The 19,551-nt window shown below is 39.0% G+C and overlaps 1 protein-coding gene across 1 annotated transcript in view; it reads left to right on the top strand.

Annotated features, from left to right (window-relative positions):
- hdac11 (histone deacetylase 11) overlaps positions 1-8,775 on the top strand; it is a gene marked incomplete at its 5' end in the record, with an annotated part of 10,342 nt that extends 1,567 nt beyond the window's left edge. Inside the window, 6 exons of the mRNA XM_010779068.1 lie at positions 597-639; positions 1,431-1,507; positions 2,466-2,528; positions 4,572-4,668; positions 7,634-7,812; positions 8,365-8,775. Of these exons, the coding sequence (XP_010777370.1) occupies positions 597-639; positions 1,431-1,507; positions 2,466-2,528; positions 4,572-4,668; positions 7,634-7,812; positions 8,365-8,607 (702 nt within the window). The remainder of the gene's footprint in view (positions 1-596; positions 640-1,430; positions 1,508-2,465; positions 2,529-4,571; positions 4,669-7,633; positions 7,813-8,364) is intronic.
- Positions 8,776-19,551: the final 10,776 nt, after the last annotated feature.

Genomic DNA, 19,551 nt, shown 5'->3' with positions numbered 1-19,551 from the left:
TGTTCCCTTTAGTGTTTATTTCCTGTCTGTCTTCTTCTGCTGTTCCCTCTTCTTCATGTCTCTTCTACATCAACATGTGTCCCCTCTTCTTCATGTCTCTTCTACATCAACATGTGTCCCCTCTTCTTCATGTCTCTTCTACATCAACATGTGTCCCCTCTTGTAAAGAGACTCAGGAAAGTTTCAGGAACAAAGATTCTCTCTCTTTTTGATCCATTTCTATAAAAACCTGTCTGAAACAAATTCTCAGAGGGGCGGGGGAGGCCCTTATTTTCATCTAAGTAACAGACAGAGAATCAGCACTTTGGAAACAGGGCTGAAACAGAGGGGATTATGGGTAATGCTGCAATGATCTGTTTGGTGATTGGAGCCAAACACTTCAGAGACAGGTTCTGTTTATATCTGAGACCTGTGATATATTGATGAAAAACAGTATAATAGGGGACCTTTAATTATTGTTCGCTTCATGTAAGTTGGAAAAGTTGATTTTTTATTTTGTCAATTGGTATTCTGATTAACTCGGAAGGGGACACTTTATGTATTTGTCTATGTTGATTTCAAAAAGGTATTTGAAGTTTGTTTTCTTTCTACCACAGGCCGGAAAACTGGCTATAGACCGAGGGTGGGCTGTGAACGTGGGTGAGTGAGTTTCTAGTTCAGTAACCAAAAGAGATAATTAGATAGATGTATAGATATACAGTATACCATCGATACAGCCCATACTGTGTTCCCTTTAGTGTTTACTTCCTGTCTGTCTTCTTCTGATGTTCCCTTTAGTGTTTACTTCCTGTCTGTCTTCTTCTGCTGATCCATTTAGTGTTTACTTCCTGTCTGTCTTCTTCTGTTGATTTCTCTGATGTCCAGCGCTCTGTCTTTTAACCTTGTTCCTTCTCTTTTCCTCTTTTTATTTGTATATATTGGACATAGTTAAGCCATCATGAATCCAAAGTGTCTCTCCCTCCACAAATATAAAAATAAATATATGTGTTTTCTAACAGATGGAAACTAATGCTTGTTGTCCACAGCTGATTATAAATTGATCGGACTTCTTCATTGATATAACTGCACAAAGTCTCTTGATCCCCTTAGCAACGGTCTGTTCTCCTTAACAACGGTCTGCTAGGAAAAAAGAACAGACCTCTGGAATATCCAAACTGACCAATCAGAATCAAGTATTCGACTACATCGTGTAATAACCTGATTGAATGGTTATCATCCCATTTGTTCCTCCTTGTGCTGTGCATTACTGCTCTTCAAGCATTTCAGCATCAACTCGTTGTGACACAGGGGACAACACAGGGGACAGCTGCTATTGCTGCTACAAACTCAATAAAACCAATTGTTGCTGTTGAGATAAATAGATTTCTCAGGTTTGCTGTGGCATGCTCATATGACGTCCTGACACTGATGCTGATTTTTCTGTTTCCCAGGAGGAGGGTTTCACCACTGCTCCAGCGACAGAGGGGGGGGCTTCTGTGCTTACGCTGACATCACTCTGGCCATCAAGGTAACTGTTGGATATTTATTGAAAGGCATCAAGGTTTGACAAAAAAATGAAACATAAAACACACACCCTTTTGGTTCAAAAACACTGTTAAAAGTTCTAAATGAAATGCCACTAAATATATTCAGATTATAAGGATGTGTTTAACCCAAATGTACCGTCTGAAACCTTTACTGGTTTTTATGCATGATGAAAAAGAGAGATGAGCAACTTGCTAAGAAACACTGGTGTTAAGTACATTGTTAGCTCATTGGAAACACTCACCTAATGTTTGGAGAAGCCATTGTTTGTATGTTTTTGATTATGTGGAGCATGTTTAGGATTTCACTGTGCTGTTGTTTATTATTGTTTTGGTCGATGTTGCTATTACTCTAATTGTCATTGATAAATAATAACCTTTAGGTGTGGTTTTCACCCCTTAACTTAGGAACAGGTGTTGACTATGAGTGGAAGGGCAAACCATTTGATATGCAAGCTACCCATGTTACGCCGTATGAATCTTCAGTTAAAAGTTAAACATTGTATCTTCTTGGTCGAATGCACTTATCGTAACTCGCTTTGAGTAAAAGCGTCAGCTAAATCCAATGTTATGTAAAAACATTTTTATATATTACTCACTCTGCTTTCTTTCAAATAAAAGGATGACTAAATGGATGATTAGTGGGGGAGCACGTTGATTCTCTGACCGTTCATAGCAGCTGGCATTGCTTTACTTGGTCTAGTATGACTTGTAGCTTTTGATGGCTAATTACAGCTGATGTAAACCATTTTTACAGAAATAAGTGTAACGTTAATAGTTCCCTTTTTGGTTTGACATGTCGTTGAGATTTCAAAACACATAAGCAGTTTGGCAAGATATGGCATAAGATAGAAGAAAGTTACTCCAATGCATTCACAAATACTGAACTGTGAACGTGTCTTCTTCGGAGAGAAAGCAAAAATGTCCCCATCTGTTTCTCAGTTTTTGTTTGAGAGAGTGGAAGGCATCTCCAGGGCGACCATCATTGATCTGGATGCTCATCAGGTGAGCCGATACCATTACCTCTTTCTGTGTCAATGCTCAGTAGCCCACATAGTAGATTACCCCTCTTTCACCACTTCAGCCAATCAATACGGCTCCCTGCAGACCAAATTGGCCCTCACTGTCATCATCAGTGAAATGTAACAAAAAGAATCTCCTCTGGAAAACAGTTGAGTGCATACCAGCGTCAGATAATAACAGACCATCACTGGGTTATCTGCAGTAATGTCAGCGCCTTGTGTGTTTCGGGTTGTTTTCACTGAGATGTGTCTGAAGTGTCGTTACAATACACACACATTGCATAATATACGTTAGAGTTTTTCAAAAACAGTGCCTTAAAGTGCTTTCAGTTCTATTCTTGCTATATTATACATTTTTGATGTGATTCAGGGGCAAAAAATAACAAAAGCATTTTGATATATGTTACTTTATTTCCATTAACCAGTCTTTAAACACCTCTAGAGACCATACAGTGTTCCCTTTAGTGTTTACTTCCTGTCTGTCTTCTTCTGTTGTTCCCTTTAGTGTTTATTTCCTGTCTTTCTTCTTCTGCTGTTCCCTTTAGTGTTTACTTCCTTTCTGTCTTCTGCTGTTCCCTTTAGTGTTTACTTCCTGTCTGTTTTCTTCTGCTGTTCCCTTTAGTGTTTACTTCCTGTCTGTCTTCTTCTGTTGTTCCCTTTAGTGTTTACTTCCTGTCTGTCTTCTTCTGCTGTCTGTTTCTTCTGCTGTTCCCTTTAGTGTTTACTTCCTGTCTGTCTTCTTCTGCTGTTCCCTTTAGTGTTTACTTCCTGTCTGTCTTCTTCTGCTGTTCCCTTTAGTGTTTACTTCCTGTCTGTCTACTTCTGCTGTTCCCTTTAGTGTTTACTTCCTGTCTGTCTTCTTCTGCTGTTCCCTTTAATGTTTACTTCCTGTCTTCTTCTTCTACTGTTCCCATTAGTGTTTACTTCCTGCATGTCTTCTTCTGCTGTTCCCTGTAGTGCTTACTTCCTGTCTGTCTTATTCTGCTGTTCCCTTTAGTGTTTACTTCCTGTCGGTTTTCTTCTGCTGAATTCTCTGATGTCTTTTAACCTCTCGTCTTCTCTTGCTTTCTTTTTTTCCTGGGGACAGTTTAGCCATCATGAATCTAACGTTTTGTCTTCTCCACAAATATAAAAAGAAACGTAAAAAAGTTATTTCACAGTCTTTTCTGATGGACGAAAGTAATGAGTTTTTTTCACTCACTACTTTCTACGGATTGATATGACTGCACATAGTCCTTTGATCCTCCTTTACAACGGTCTGTTTTCCTTAGCGACGGTCTGCTCGTAGAAAATCTGGAATGTCCAAATTGACCAATCAGAATTGAGTATTCAACTAATCTGTGTAATCATGTCGCTTAAAGTCTTCCTGAGGGATTCACATGATCTACTACACCAGGTGAAATACTGCAAAAGGTCCCAGCTAATAATCTATACTGTATATATTTCAGTTTGAGTCTATGGCTGAACATCCTAGTCAAGTCAAGTTAATTTCATTTAACTTTATAATGTATACTATTGGGCTACTGTCTATAAACCCTGTGTTGCAGAAAGACAATAACTGATCCTTGAATCCTTGTATAACCTGGTGCATGTAAACAAAAGCATGTCTCAATGTTCCCAAGGTTAATGGCTATTTTCCAGGAATACAGCACTTTTTTCTTGAGCTATAGCTTATGGGAAATGATGAGCCTTTACCTATTGACACTTGCAGAGGATCAATAAAGATGCTGAGTAAATAATTTATGGAGAACAAAGAGAAAAATCTGTATCCAGGTGGGCCTGAAGTACCCCTCTCAGCAGATAATGAGGCACAGGGAAATATTGAGGATATGCAGTAAAATCCTAATTACAACCCTGAGCATGACACTTGAAGTGCTCTCGTTTGCACATCAATTGAAATGATAGCCTCGGCAGCTGTGTTGCTTATTCACACAGCTAAACAATAACGATCCACTCATGTAGAAATAACTAACAAGCTTTCTTTTTATTAAATGTTGCTATATCTTGTGTTTCCGCTCTGTTGTAGGGGAATGGACACGAGCGTGATTTCTTGGACGATAAACGAGTTTTCATCATGGACGTGTACAATCGCTACATATATCCTGAAGACAATGCTGCCAAAAGTGAGTGAAAGCACCACTCATTTCCTCATTCTTGCTTTTTAATCTTTGATTGTATAGACATTAGATAACCTTAATATACTGTATATATAACGTGTTATATTGTACATAGGTGCAGGAGCGGCTTTACCATGTGTGTTATCTGGAGTATCAAAGAACGGATTTCTATTTAATATATTCATATTATTCCCTTTAATTTAACATCATTTTAAAATGTACTCGCCAAGTAAAGATGTGATATGACTGCATATACAGTAGTCTCTCGATCCTCCTCTACAATGGTTTGTTCTCCCTAGCAACATTCTGCTCTCCCTAGCGACAGTCTGCTCTCCCTAGCGATGGCCTGTTCTCCCTAGCAACGGTCTATTCTCCCTAGCAACGGTCTGTTCGTGAAAAAAAACAGACCTCTGTAATGTCAGATTTAATTAATCAGAATTGAATATTTAACCAAGCCATGTAATAATATTGCTGATATGCTTCTAGTGGGAGGCGACAGTGCAACTTTTAGATCTTGCACGCCAAGTAAATATAAGATAAAGGCATTGTGACACTGCTTCTTCGGGCTCTTGCGTTCCCACATGTAGTGCTGGATGAAACTCAGGATTTTATTTTACGGAGGAAAAGTATATATTTGCAGTTCAAAAAGGGGCTTAACACAAACCAAGTCTACTGTTGTCAATGTGCATGCACCTATTGGCACTCTGGCTGTGTACAGAGGGAACATTTACTTTGTTCAAGTCTGTTAGAGGTGTAGGATTACTCCTGCTTCAATAATACAGCATATAAAGTAATAACCAAGCATGTGATGTGTGTAGAGAGTGTGTTCATACTGTAAGCTGTAATTTTGTGCAGTTTTAATACTGAGTTAAAACAGTGGTAGGCTGTATGTAAACGTTTAAATGAGGCTGCAGGTAATCATTCTTTCTGCCTTCAAATGCTTCAAATGGCACTTCCCCTCTGCATGGCACCCATTTGTGTGGGTTTGGCTGGGTCAAAGTTCAGGGTCTACATCTCTCCTGATGTCTGGTTAGAAGTTGATGTTTGAGTGGAGAGCGCTGCCTCCTCCAGCTCAAATGTTACATTACACTCTGGGCTATTTAAAGTCTGCTATGACTTCCCTCTGAAGGATCACTCACTCCATTATAACTCAGCAGGAAAGCTGTCACGCAGCAGTCTGTGCGACATTATAATCGTTGCTTTTTACACTAATCTGTCAATGCATTAAAGCTGATCTGACAACCACATGCTGCCATTTGGTCCCAATTCCAACAAAACTCTGGGGACCAAACGTCACAATCCTGCAATTCAAAATTGTTCCCCTCCTTCGGCTATCTTCTTCTCGACACGTAATTTAATTTTATAATTAATTTAAGAAAGTGAAATGAATGTACTTTCTGGTTGTTTAAGATAAAGCCTGCAGTTCCTTCTGCTTCATATGACACATTTCTTTCTCTCTACCTTCAAAGACCAAAGCTTACCATTTTTTGACATGATTTGGACAGAAATCAGTTTTATATTATTCCATTTTGCAGCTTAATTCTGTTTGAAATTTGGAACATGTGGTTTCCTTTTCAACTTTTTTCATTGTTTGCGTTAATTATTTAAAATGTACATACTAATTAATAATAAAATTGCTGCAGATTTGAGTATTCTTAATGGAAAAAACACAATTTCTTACCTGCGGGATCAAAGGAATACAGTTAGCAAGCCTTTACTCTGTGTTGAAAGAAATCATCTGCAGCAATGATAAGCCTTCATGTAGTGTTCCCATGTTGTGTGTTAAACTCTGATTGGGACACTAACTTAAACCACAGCCAATGAAGACAGAGTGGTAGTAGATCGACCATTTACTCTCACACTTCCTCATTAACATGTTGGTGAAGACTGTAAATTAAGACAATGTAAAATTGCTCAGTGTGTTCCTGTATTGTAAACAATTGTAAAACATGAAGTGCTTTCTTGCACTGCAGGTGGTAGTTAACATGCCTACGAGCATTGTTGCAATGTATATACAATTGTCCGAGGTGGGAAGTAGTGGAGTACAAATACTTCGTTACTGTACTTAAGTACATTGTTCTGGTATCAGTACTTTACTCCATTACTTATTTTTCTGATGACTTTTTACTTTCTACTTCTTACATTTTGAACACAAACACCTGTACTTTCTACTTCTTACATGTTGAACACAAATACCTGTACTTTCTACTTCTTACATTTTGAACACAAATACCTGTACTTTCTACTTCTTACATTTTGAACACAAATACCTGTACTTTCTACTTCTTACATGTTGAACTCAAATACCTGTACTTTCTACTTCTTACATGTTGAACACAAATACCTGTACTTTCTACTTCTTACATTTTCCAAACAGGCTGGTTCCTTTAGTCTGAATGTGTGTTTGGTGGCGTGATCATTATTATTTAGAGTCATTGCGTGCCTATTGATTTGAACACGATCCGTGTATCCATCATTTCCTGGTCTTCTCTAAAGAAGAGGGACCAATGAAAACGTTGTCATGTTGCCGTTGTTCAGCATGGAAACATTCATTAGCTAACAATGACATTATTGTTCTATTAATATAAAGGGAGGTCAGGTACTCTTTAAAACAGCTGCTAGTTATGGGTACTTTTTACTGAAGTACATTTCAAAGCCCTCTTTACTTTTACTTGAGTGAAGAAGTTTAGTCAGTACTTCTACTTTCACCAGAGTATTTTTAAACACGAGTATCTGTACTTCTACTTGAGTAAAGATGTGTGTACTTTTGCCATCTCTGACAATTGTAAGTAATTAGATTTTTAAACAAACTTCAAACTTTCTTTGGCTACAAATCTGTTAACAAGGCAAGGCATTCAAGGGCTTCAAGGGCAGCACACTTCTTATACATGGACATCCCAGGAGTATTGTGTTTGGGTTGGCTAACTGATGGCAGTAATTGTGGATATTGATTATGTCCCTGTTACTCCAGAAGCCATAAAGAGGAAGGTTGAGCTGGACTGGGGAACTGAAGACTCGGAGTATCTTCAGAAGGTGGAGCTCCACACAGAAGGATCTCTGAACGAGGTCAGACCCGATATCATCGTCTACAACGCGGGGACAGACGTCCTGGATGGAGACCCTCTGGGAGGACTCTCCATTTCTCCTCAGGTACTAAACCTGCTCCATCAGACAAGGATTTGGACAAAAAAATTGGGAATACAAAAATCTGTTTTCTGACTTTTTTTTAAGACATTTTGAAATACTTTAAAATAAATTCTCAGAAATATTCAGAAGTTTGACTTTTTCCATCAGAATTTTCACTAATTTCCTCCGAATTTGTATATTTGTACTGTGGATTTAAAAATAACTTTAAAAAGGGGATTAATAAAGTGGATTTTTCTTCTTCTTCTTTGATTTCTGACTTTTTTCTCAGACAATTCCAGAATTTTGACGTTTTTTCTCAGAATTTTGACTTTTTTCTCAGAAATGTTCAGAATTCTGACTTTTTTCTCAGATTTTTTAAGAATTTTGACTTTTTTCCTCAGAATTTTGACTTTTTTCTCAGAATTGTGTCTTTTCTTTTTCTCAGACATTTTCCATTCCTGACTTTTTTTATTAGAAATGTTCATAATTTTCCTCAGAAATGTGTATATTTGTAGAGTATATATAAAAATACCTTAAAAATCCGGATTAAAAAAGTGGATTCTCCTTCTCCTTCAGGGCATCGTTAAGAGAGATGAGATTGTGTTCAGGGCTGCGAGGCGTCGAGGCATCCCGATCCTCATGGTGACATCGGGGGGGTACCAGAAGAGAACCGCCCGCATCATCGCCGACTCCATCCTCAACCTGCATCGGGAGGCCCTGATTGGTCCAGAGGCTCTGGAGGGGGAGGGGTCATCGTCTATGGTGACCAGCATGATGAGCAGCTCTGGATCTACTGGGTCAACATCCACTGCTGTCTGAGATGCAATAATTCTGCCACTAACACTAACATGTGTTTCCTGTGAAGGTGTAACATGTGAAGGCACGGAAGTCACTTTTTAATCCTTTCGTAATTCTTTCTTGTTTTTTTTCAGAAATGTTCTGAATGTTGACTTTTTTTCTCAGTATTTTGACTTTTTTCTCAGAATTCTGTCTCTTTTTTTTTTATCAGACATTTTCAGAATTTTTACTTTTTTCTTCAGAATTTTTACTTTTTCCTTCAGAACTCTTTCTTTTCTTTTCCAGAAATGTTCAGAACTCTGACTTTTTTCTCAGACATTTTCAGAATTTTGACTTTTTTCTCAGAATTCTGTTTTTTTTTTCTGTCTCACTAATTCTGCCTCTAACACTAACATGTGTTTCCTCTGCAGGTGTAACATGTGAAGGCACTACAGTAACTTTATATTGTGCAGTAATTATGGTGTCAGGTTGTTGCCGCACACACAAAAGTTTAATTTAACTCAATACCAGACGGGGTTACCCAGTGCTTGACTGCACATTTAATCTAGCAAGATTTTGATTTATTTTTTACATTTTTACTCTATAGGTTGGCCATGAATCAAAGGGAATAATTCTGGAAAGAGAATAATTTTACTGCAACAACAGCACTATTCTGACTGCAGTCAATTTCATTAATAGTAATTTTAAAGTCGGAGAATGAAGGGTTTTATTTTTAATGTATGTTCGGGAAGCTTTTAGGAAGAGTCTTCTTTCATCTCAGGAAATGGAATAATGTCATATGTGAAATATATAAAATGCTATGGTATTGTAAACAGGTTTGAGGTTCTTTTAAATACGTGGACATTTTATGAATTATCCTGTTAATAGTTGTAGAGGTGAAACACAAGAAAAGAAGCACCTTAAAACTGTAGCTATCGAACTAACCTACTGATTTTTTGTATTATTAATTGTATACGGAAGAGGATAAAGGCCACATGTTGAAAATGTTTGAGATCTGACCAAAAGTTACAAGAAGAGTAAAAAGACTGGGATAAAAGTCAAAATTCTCAACATTTCTGAGAAAAAGTCAGAAATCTGAAAATGTCAGAGAAAAAAAGATAGAATTTTGAGAAAAAAATCAAAATGTCGCAGAAAAAAAGCTAGAATTTTGAGAAAAATGTAAAAATTCTGATCAAAAAACTTAGAAAAAAGTCAGAATTTTGAGCAGTAAAAAAGATTGACGTGGCCCTTATTCTCATCCCTAACAGTGTAAACATGTTTTAACCTCTAGATATTTGTTGTGATCATTAAATAGTTTATTCTTCATTATCCAGTGTTTCATTCATCAGGGTTAGTCATTACTTGTTCTACCTATAATCTGGGCCGTTCATGTTTAACAGGGAGTTGCCAATGATTTTACTGAAGGCTGTACTGTACCTCATACAGTACTGTTCTCCTAATTAAGAAAACATGTTAATGTGGCTGTGAACGTTTTAATAATGAAACTGTGTCTGCCTTGGCTGTGTCCTGGACATGTTTGAAGCAGTTTGGACACATTCATAATGAATGTGTGTAAGCAGTGTCAGTGCTAATTAGCTGAAGCCTTTGATCCGATGTGGTGCTTTTGAATGTGTCTACCTTTTAATTAGAACATCTCACTTTATTCTAAGCCGTCCTTAATACGAGATGAGATCACAGATTCCAGATCGGCAGCTCCTTCCTGTAAGACGATGTTGCCAAAAATAACACTGTGTTCAAAGCTGTACTGTATTTTTCTAAGGGCGTGTTTGTGGTTTGTGCTGAAATTAAAAACGACTTCTATGCATTCACACTGGTATTAAAAACATCTGTGACAACTATTGTGTCTTTTTTGGACGTTTTTTTTTTTTTTTTTAATCTTTGAATTTCTTGTATAACGCCAATGCTAAAGTTTGGAAAACCAAGATAATAAAACTGTTTTAATGTAGTTAAATGGAAAGGTTGAAGCAACATATGACACAGAGCGCTGTCAGAGTGCCAAAACCTGAGGAAAGGCGAAGAAAACAAGATGGAAATTGGTAGAAAAATATCCCTGGTCCCCGGCTTGAGCTTCAACCTCAGGATCCATGTATCTGTGATCCTCTCCAGAATGGAAGTAGTCATCACATACAGAGCATCAACTAGTTCCTGAACAGTGTCCTACACATGGGCGACTGTGGCTGTGAGGGAGTGTGGTCGTCTTTCAACCAGAAGGTTGTGGGTTCGATCCCAGCCCATGCAGTCAACATGTCGATGTATCCTTGGGCAAGATACTTAACCCTGAGTTGCTCCCGATGGCATGGCCAACGGTGTGTGAATGTGTGTNAAAATCTAAAAATTCTGACTTTTTATCAAAATCTAAAAATTCTGACTTTTTATCAAAATCTAAAAATTCTGACTTTCTCGTCAAAATGTTGGCTTTTTCTCAAAATCAAAAAATTCTGACTTTTTCTCAAAATGTGGACTTCTTCTCAATATTCAGACCTTTTCTCAAAATTCTGACTTTTTCTGAAAATATCAAAATTCTTACTTTTTCTCAAAATATCAAAATTCTGACTTTTTCTCAAAATTCTGACTTTCTCAAAAATATCACTGGTCCCCGGCTTGAGCTTGAATCTCAGGATCCATGTATCTGTGATCCTCTCCAGAATGGAAGTAGTCATCACATACAGAGCATCAACTAGTTCCTGAACAGTGTCCTTCACATGCTGATATCCAAGAGAGGGAGTTCCACAGTCACAAGATGGAGGAATAGAAAGCAGTATTCAATGTTTACTTCAGATTAGCTCCACGTCAGAAATGATCATGCTTGTCATATGTCTCTCTCCATAGAGGCTGAATCATCATGTTAATCACATAGCTATCATATGCCTCAAACAGTCCTGATGCTCTTCTAGGTAATCACACATCCTGTCATGTTCACAGCTACAGTTGATACCTTTGTTATCATGTTACTCTCAGATTGGAAGAGGACATTCAGTATTTTCACAACAGAAATATGATCAGACAGTTGTATAAGAATTAGCTCAGGTGTTTCTACCGAAATTAGCAATTACTGACATGCTTTGCATAATGTGAGATCTGGATTAGTTCCCACTACAAGCTGTTATTTATGCTTGTCCATCATCAGCTAATTCATAATACTGTCTTCCAGTCACATAGAAACCTTGTCTTTAAACAAAAACACAGAGCTGACTTAGAAAAACAATTTTTTTACAAACTTCAACTTAAAGTAGGAATTAAATTAAAGAATTGAATTCTCAACGCTGCCTCTGATAACCGTGGTTTGTGGGGGAAGTAGAAGTAGAGCAGTTCTGTCTTTTTTTCACAGCTCCAGTTTTTTAGAAAGGGAAGACTATTGCACACAGTCTGACTTAATATGATGTATTTTTGACAGTTTGCCGAAGGGAGTGAAGCAAGACTCTGCTTCAGAAATGTTTTCGGGTGGCAGAAGCAAAACGAAAGACTTAATAACAGGTTACATGAAGCTCAGCGCAAGTTCATCAAAGGAAGACTATACATTTCCATTCTACACACGGCTGAATTCCCCTCTTAAAATATACTAATATACTTTAACACCACTATTAACCATTAGCATATCATATGACACATGTCAATAAAAGCTCTTTAAGCAAAGTCTCTCCTGATTGAAATTAATTACTTGATTACTTAATCAGGATACACAAATAAAGTAACTATTCCTTTACAGTTACATAACAAAAAGACTTAATCAGAATACTGGTACAGTCAAGAAAATGGAGATAACTATCAGGTTTACAATATCACAATTAGTGCTGCGTACCGGTACGCCGAACCGGTACTGGACTTGTAAAAAGTTTCGGTTCAAGTCCGGTTAAAACCGGAACCAGGAACCGGTACTTACGTATATTCTCCTTTGTGTTCTAAACCATCTAAAACCTTCCATAGATAGAGAAATTTGCGCTGAGAAAAGACGAAAAACATTGTTTTGGCTTCTGATATGGCGGCCATTACTGAGCTCACGAAGTCTCGCAAAATATCGCAACTGCTCGCGAGATCTGTGTGACGTCAAGGGAAGCTGGCTTAGACATAGTGGACACTGACAGCGTGGGATGCTGGTTGCCATATATGGTAGTATAGCTAAGCTAACTCCTTTGTATGTATGGTGATATAGTGTCTGCCGAAAGAGCAACACTTCACCCAGACAATGTCAATATGCTGTTGTTCTTGAACAAGAACACATAGACTTGTACTCTTGCATATTGAGTCTTGTATGTACATCACTATGTATGTAGTTGTGTTGTGTAGTTAGTAACACATGTAGAGTTCTAGAAAAGACATGGTGTAGACACAAGTTGGAAGGGGGCACAATAAACCTGACGAGTTTGAATTTGAGTTGATTATGAGTTTATTTTCAATTGATAATTAGCTCACAATAAGTTCACTTTAGTTACTCACACAACTTGACACAAGTCCGGACTGAACCTGAACCTCTGGACTTGAGTCCGGACCTGAACCTGAATGTGAGTCCAGGTACACAGCACTAATCACAATACTCTGTAGACATACGGCCTGAATGTTCTTTTTTTGTTTTCATTGAGGCTACTTCCATTCTTCTTTGTTTTAAATAAATGATACTTAATTCCATCATACAGTAGGAGGGGTTTTATTTAGATAAAAGTTCACAGCTGGATCATACACTTTATCCATGCTCATATTTAAAAGAAACATTCCTTGATCCCTTACTGTGTTTCTTGGCGCTGGTGCACAGTCATCGCCCTGCTTTCCAAGGCTACAAATTAAGTTGAGACAGTTTACTTTAAAGGGTTTCCTTGTGTCCGCAATTCAACCCAAAATATTTTCCACGGTTTCTGTTATGCACCCCTATTTCCTCAGAATAAAGGATGACCTTGAGGAAGATGTATGTAGGAGAGATGCAGACGGGAAACCTCAAACCACAGAGACGTGGCTCCCTGCCTAGATTTAAACCAAACAACAATCCATCATTATCTCACAGAGACACACCGCAGTGTTTCAGTGTGTGGAGAAAGAGATAGCTTTACTGCAACAACATTATTAGTAAATCTGTTTCATCTGAGAGAATCTCCTTCCTCTTTCTGGGAAGATTGCATTTGCAATAAGTGTTTAAAGGTGTATAAGCCTGGCTCCAAACAGAGGTTAGAAGTAATGTAACTTAATGTACAGTAATGCCCTTGTAACCCATGCATGGCAGTTTGTGAGTGTTTGTTTTATCAATAGCTTTGCTAGTAAAATGTGAAGATCAAAATGTGAGTATGCTACACAACAAAAACAGTAGTAGTAGAAGAAATGCATTCCTTGTTGTCTCCCTAATTATAAAGCATTACAAAATACAGAATTTTGAGAAGAAGCCAAAATGATGAGGAAGAAAGTTAAAATTCTGAGAAAAAAGTCAAAATTCTCATGAAAAAAGAAAGTCAGAATTCTGAAGATTAAAAAGAAAATTCCAACTTTTTTTTTCGGATTTCCGATTTTAATCTAAAAATGTACTCCCCCCTAATCCTCTTCCGTTAAAGCGTAAACATGTGTTAACCTCTAGATATTTTTTTGTGGTAATTAAATAGTTTATTATTCATCATACAGTGTTTTATTCATCAAGGTTAGCCGTTGATACGTTATTTGCCTGTAAAGCATTAGCCTATTAATGTACTAAAAGTAACATTTGGGATCAAATTGAGGTTATCCATAGTCTGGACACAGAGGAAGCAGTTCCAGCAGAGGGCCCTAACTGTCTCGTTCCTTGGCCACATAAACCAGCTCTCACTGGGAGATTCAAGGAGCTCCAACTGGTCCTGGATCAGCCCCTCAGTCTCCTCCCAGCATCTTTACCAGGTTCTCAAACCACCTCAACTGGCTCCTTTCAACGCGAAGGAGCAGCGGCTCTAACGGCGGTTACTAGTGACTAAATAAACTACTAAATGCCATCAGCCCAACATCAGCCGGCTTTAGCTTAGCGGTGGTGACGTGAAGTCATGTGACCGTGCTGTAGTTCCTATAGCCCAACATTAGCCACCTTTAGCTTAGCGGTGGTGACGTGAAGTCATGTGACCGTGCTGTAGTTCCTTATAGCCCAACATTAGCCACCTTTAGCTTAGCAGTGGTGACGTGAAGTCATGTGACCGTGCTGTAGTTCCTTTATAGCCCAACATTAGCCACCTTTAGCTTAGCGGTGGTGACGTGAAGTCATGTGACCGTGCTGTAGTTCCTTTATAGCCCAACATTAGCCGCCTTTAGCTTAGCGGTGGTGACGTGAAGTCATGTGACCGTGCTGTAGTTCCTTTATAGCCCAACATTAGCCGCCTTTAGCTTAGCGGTGGTGACGTGAAGTCATGTGACCGTGCTGTAGTTCCTTTATAGCCCAACATTAGCCGCCTTTAGCTTAGCGGTGTCGACGTGAAGTCATGTGACCGTGTTTGCCTGTAGTTCCATTAAACCTAAGGTTAGCTTTTTGTGTTGTTAATGTGTGGAGATTATCCTGCTGAACAGAGCCTGTAAGTATCATAATGTGTGTTTGCCACAGAGCTTATTTTCTGCAAAATTACAAAATCACATGGAAACGTCCCGTTGCTTTTTGTCGAGGGAGACCTTGCGATGCTAACTTCCAGATTAGTTTACAAAAATACGTGATCTCTGCACCACTTTTTAGTTTACCATGTCTGTGGTCGTGTAGCATCAGAAAGATGCAGAGGCTTTTGGGGTTTGGTCAGAATCCAAGATATCATGCTGCGTCTGTTCATCCAATTTCATTTCCTTGTTCCACGCCCGCAGCATACTGTGTTTGCGTGCCAAGTTATTAAATATCTGGCATCCCTCAGTTTTAAAAATGGACGTTGACAGGATCACGCAGGCCTAAATGTAAAAAACATGAACAGAAATGTGAAAGCAGTGTGTAGCATCGTTGTCAGAGAAGTCAATTTTCCTTCATCTCTGGTGACATATTATGGTTGTTTTATGGTAAATCAAAGTAGTTATAGATCCTTAGAGTAAAGAGAATAAGTGTCTGTTGTTGCTTTAACATTACATCTACATAATTCTTCCTAAATCTTTCCCAAATGAGAGGGAAGGTTTAACAACAGAATGGTGTCTCTCCTGACTCAGCTGCCATATTGTCAGTGAAACCATGAAAGCAGCAGATGCACCCTGCTGTTTCTGCAATCTTTGAACAATCCCTCATAATGCCTGGAATAGAGGGACAGTCAGGGACAGTCAGGGACAGTCAGGGACAGTCAGGGACTTTTACCAGGTTATCAAAGCCACTGCTGATGCTGGAATACCTTGGAGGAAGAGATGTTGAAAATGAATGCTTCAAGCACTTCTGTCCTTGTGTAGCTCATCCTCTTCGGGATTTAAACTCGCCTTTGAGTCAGATTTCTTCCCCCATGCATCATTAATTCTCACATTGCAGAGTTGGAGGAGAGGCTAAAGATCTATATACAGTCTAGAGAAAAGTCTCTACAGACTTCCCGTATGTCTCTGCTTTCAACTTAAAACTGGACAAAGGAGACTCAGTCCGTGGAGAGTACAGCAAGTTGAGGGACTCTGAATATCCGCTGATCCAAAAGGGTTTCTGGATCACATGATGTACATGCTTTAAGCACTATATTATACATCTTAATATATCCGTTTTTCATTACATTACAGCACAAATGGTTGAGCTTTCGTGACAAAGTTGTAAACCCTGACCCCTCACCCCTCCAGGTGGCATTACATGCAAATATATGACAGAGTTTTGCATTCGGTACTTATATACACAATAGACAGATTTATATTTCTACAAATTGGTCTTCTTATCAATAAAAATACGTACGGTTTTGCAACATCTAAAAAAATACACAAATAAATAACGGAATTCATGATAACTATGATATTAAAGGTCCCATGTCATGGCCAATTCTACTGATCATAATTCCATTGTTGAGGTCTACTAGAATAGATTTACATTGTTCAATGTTCCAAACTCACATTGGTTTCTCATACAGCATCTCTGTATATTATGTGTATTCACTCTGTCCTAAACGGCTTGTTGGAGCTCCTGCCCCCCCCTCCCTGTGAGCCCACTGTGCTCTGATTGGTCGGGACGTTGCAAGGCTCGCTGCTCAGTGATGAGTCCACCACCGTTACAGCGGAACATCAGTGGTTATGTGTTACAATGGAGTTAGCAACCAGAAAATGACACCAGTGATGACAAACAGATGAGAATGCTGCGTGGGGTCTGGGTGCCGTGTTGGCGGGACGTTACGGCAGTGTGAGGTGGATTACTGGTGTCGCTTCCTGGTTGCTGCGCGGGGTCTGCGAGACCGCGAGACACAGCATAACTCTGTGTCTCATAAGCCTGAGCACACACACGTGAGTGTGTGGCGAACTGTGAGTGGAGATCCACGGAGCCACGGCTGAGAAAATATAAGGCTGAGTGAGTGTGTGTGTGTGAGCTCCACGGATTGGTCCACGTGGTCGTTACGTCACTTACACCAGGAAGAAAAAAATGAAAAAAGAGAAATCCCCAACGAGGCGTTCTGGGGCAGCATAGACAGGTATTTTCTGTTAGAGTTTTACTCGCTACAGGGAGTACTTTGACGGTTTGTGACTTTGCAGACCGTTTACCGTCTACATTTTGAAACTACAGTTATCATAATTTAGGGGTTTTAGAAAGTATTCTGAAAACAATTAGTTGTCTGTGGGCTACAATTTTTGTGCCATTGGTTTACATTTTGGCAAATTGTAATGATTAAAAAGTATGCCCAATTTGCTATTCTGTAACTTAACTGTTCATGTTGTCATGTGCCCAGGGATTTACCTACAACTGATATTGGATTACTTTCATGCTGAAGAAAACTGCTTTAAAGGAATATCTTTTTAATTATATATTTGCAGTTTTATACACATTTGTTTGCAATGGAAAGAGACTTTCTGAAAAGCTATAGTATTTGTCTGTGTCCAGGTAATTTCTCATGACAACTTCCTGTTTACTCCTCTTAGATTTGTTTGTGGTAAGTCAAGTTTGACCTTGAGATCAAATGAAATCCTGATATGGATCACATCAACATCCTGCAGGGACGAACCTGAGATCCCTCTCTTCAGCCAGCGCGGCTCCTCCAGAACTATGAAGAAGTTCTCATGTTTTTCATATTCTTCATCATCAATGATCCTCACCTGGAAAGTCTGACTGCATCCAAACACACACACAAGCACAGAAACAAAATAATTAACGACAAACTTAGAAGTATTTTGCATTTCGGTAACACTTTATATTAAGCTGCACAAATTAACCATTGTTGGGGCAGAACCTCTACGCGCCGTTCCTATATGAGCGGGTTTCTCAAAAGAAGGAAAAATTCAAAGCAGCCAGGATAAGGGTTAAACAATAATCTGTTTTAATGGTAGAACATACAATACATCACCCAATCTCCTATTCACCTAATCACGAAGCACTCTGCAGAGTACTCCGGGCTCAGGTTCTACCACCGTGTGATATACGTACCACGACAGCCAGTCAGAAACAAGAGCGCCGATCAACAAAATCATCACAATATTTATACACAGGTGGGGAGGAGTTTTATTGCTTGCTCTTCCCTAGCTATTTGTTATTGGCGTGTTCACTTCTGAGCGAGCTAGCCAGTGAGTTGGCAGTGTTCCATTGGTCGGTTTCACTTCTGGGCGGGACCCAGACAGTGAGTCAGCAGTTTATTGATTCCATCTGTTGCTTCTGTGCGTGTGTGTGTGTGTGTGTGTGTGTGTGTGTGTGTGTGTGTGTGTTTCTGTCCCTCTGCCCTCAGGCAGTCCCCAAATCAATGATTTCAATGACATGCAAATATCAAAACGTCCAACCTCACAAATACGCCATAAGGTACAGTTATTTTCAAAAGAAACCCATAGACAGACCAGGATAAAGGGACACGAAAAAGGGAGAACAGTAATCAGAAGGGACACACAGGATCAATCATGACTAATACAAGTGTGACCCGGGGACAAAGATAGAGGAGGGTAGGAGTGTGACACAGTAACAACACACTCATCAGGAAACACACTAAATTCAAGACCCAAATTAGACAGACTAGAACCCAGCCAGCAGAAGCAAGGTACTGATCCAGAGAGCCACTCACAAGACAAAACAGTAACATATATATTTATTAGTATCGGAACGTTATTTCCTTAAAAGTCAAATATAGACGTAAACCCAGGACGACAAAGTGTTGGCTACCTGTAGTCAGACACCAACTCTATATCGTTATATTGAACTGTAGACGAACGTCAATGTGGTCTTGGTCAGTAGTCTCTGCCGCTGTCTCAGGAGACCGTGGTAGTCTAAACGATTTGATATAATCATTCGGGTTTCACCCAAAAGGAGTTTATATTACGTCTATTTCAGGACATTTATTATATCACTAAGTACAGGTCGTACGGTAATCAATTTCTTTGCTAATTCCTACAATCCCCACAATTTACATTCACCGCAAAGGACGTTTCTGAGAATAGTCTGGTCACTTCGTTATTGTTTGAGCGCGCGGGGGAGAGTGTGTGTTCTATTCTTCTCCCGTTCTACTCAGGAATGACTTATTTATTGATTTCATTTCGACGAAACCCCACTTCCACCTTCAGAAGTTGCTCTGAATCGCGGTATCTGTCAATTTTGAAACATATTTATAATTGGTATTAGGATTTCTTAGTTACCTCTTGCTTGACTTTTGCAAACCTATATATATTGTATGTATTTCTTTTGTATCTATTCTTTTGTATCTATCCTTACTCTCATCATCACTACTCTCATGTCCCTTCTTCTATCTCTAGTGATTCAGTTTCTTCTAGGTTTAGTATCTATGATCTCTGTTTGGTTTGTAGTTAACTATTCACCTCTTTCTCTAGCGTACTCCGTCTTCTCTGTCTTGTGTGTGTGTGTGTGTGTGTGTGTTGTTTGTGTGTGTGTTTCGTGGTGTGTTTGTGTGTGTGTGTGTG

The sequence above is a fragment of the Notothenia coriiceps genome, unplaced genomic scaffold (assembly GCF_000735185.1).
Source record: "Notothenia coriiceps isolate Sejong01 unplaced genomic scaffold, NC01 NC01_scaffold00019786, whole genome shotgun sequence".
In the NCBI taxonomy this organism is placed as follows: Eukaryota; Metazoa; Chordata; class Actinopteri; order Perciformes; family Nototheniidae; genus Notothenia; species Notothenia coriiceps.
Note: the sequence above shows the minus strand (reverse complement) of the source record. Positions and strands in the feature narration are given on the sequence as shown.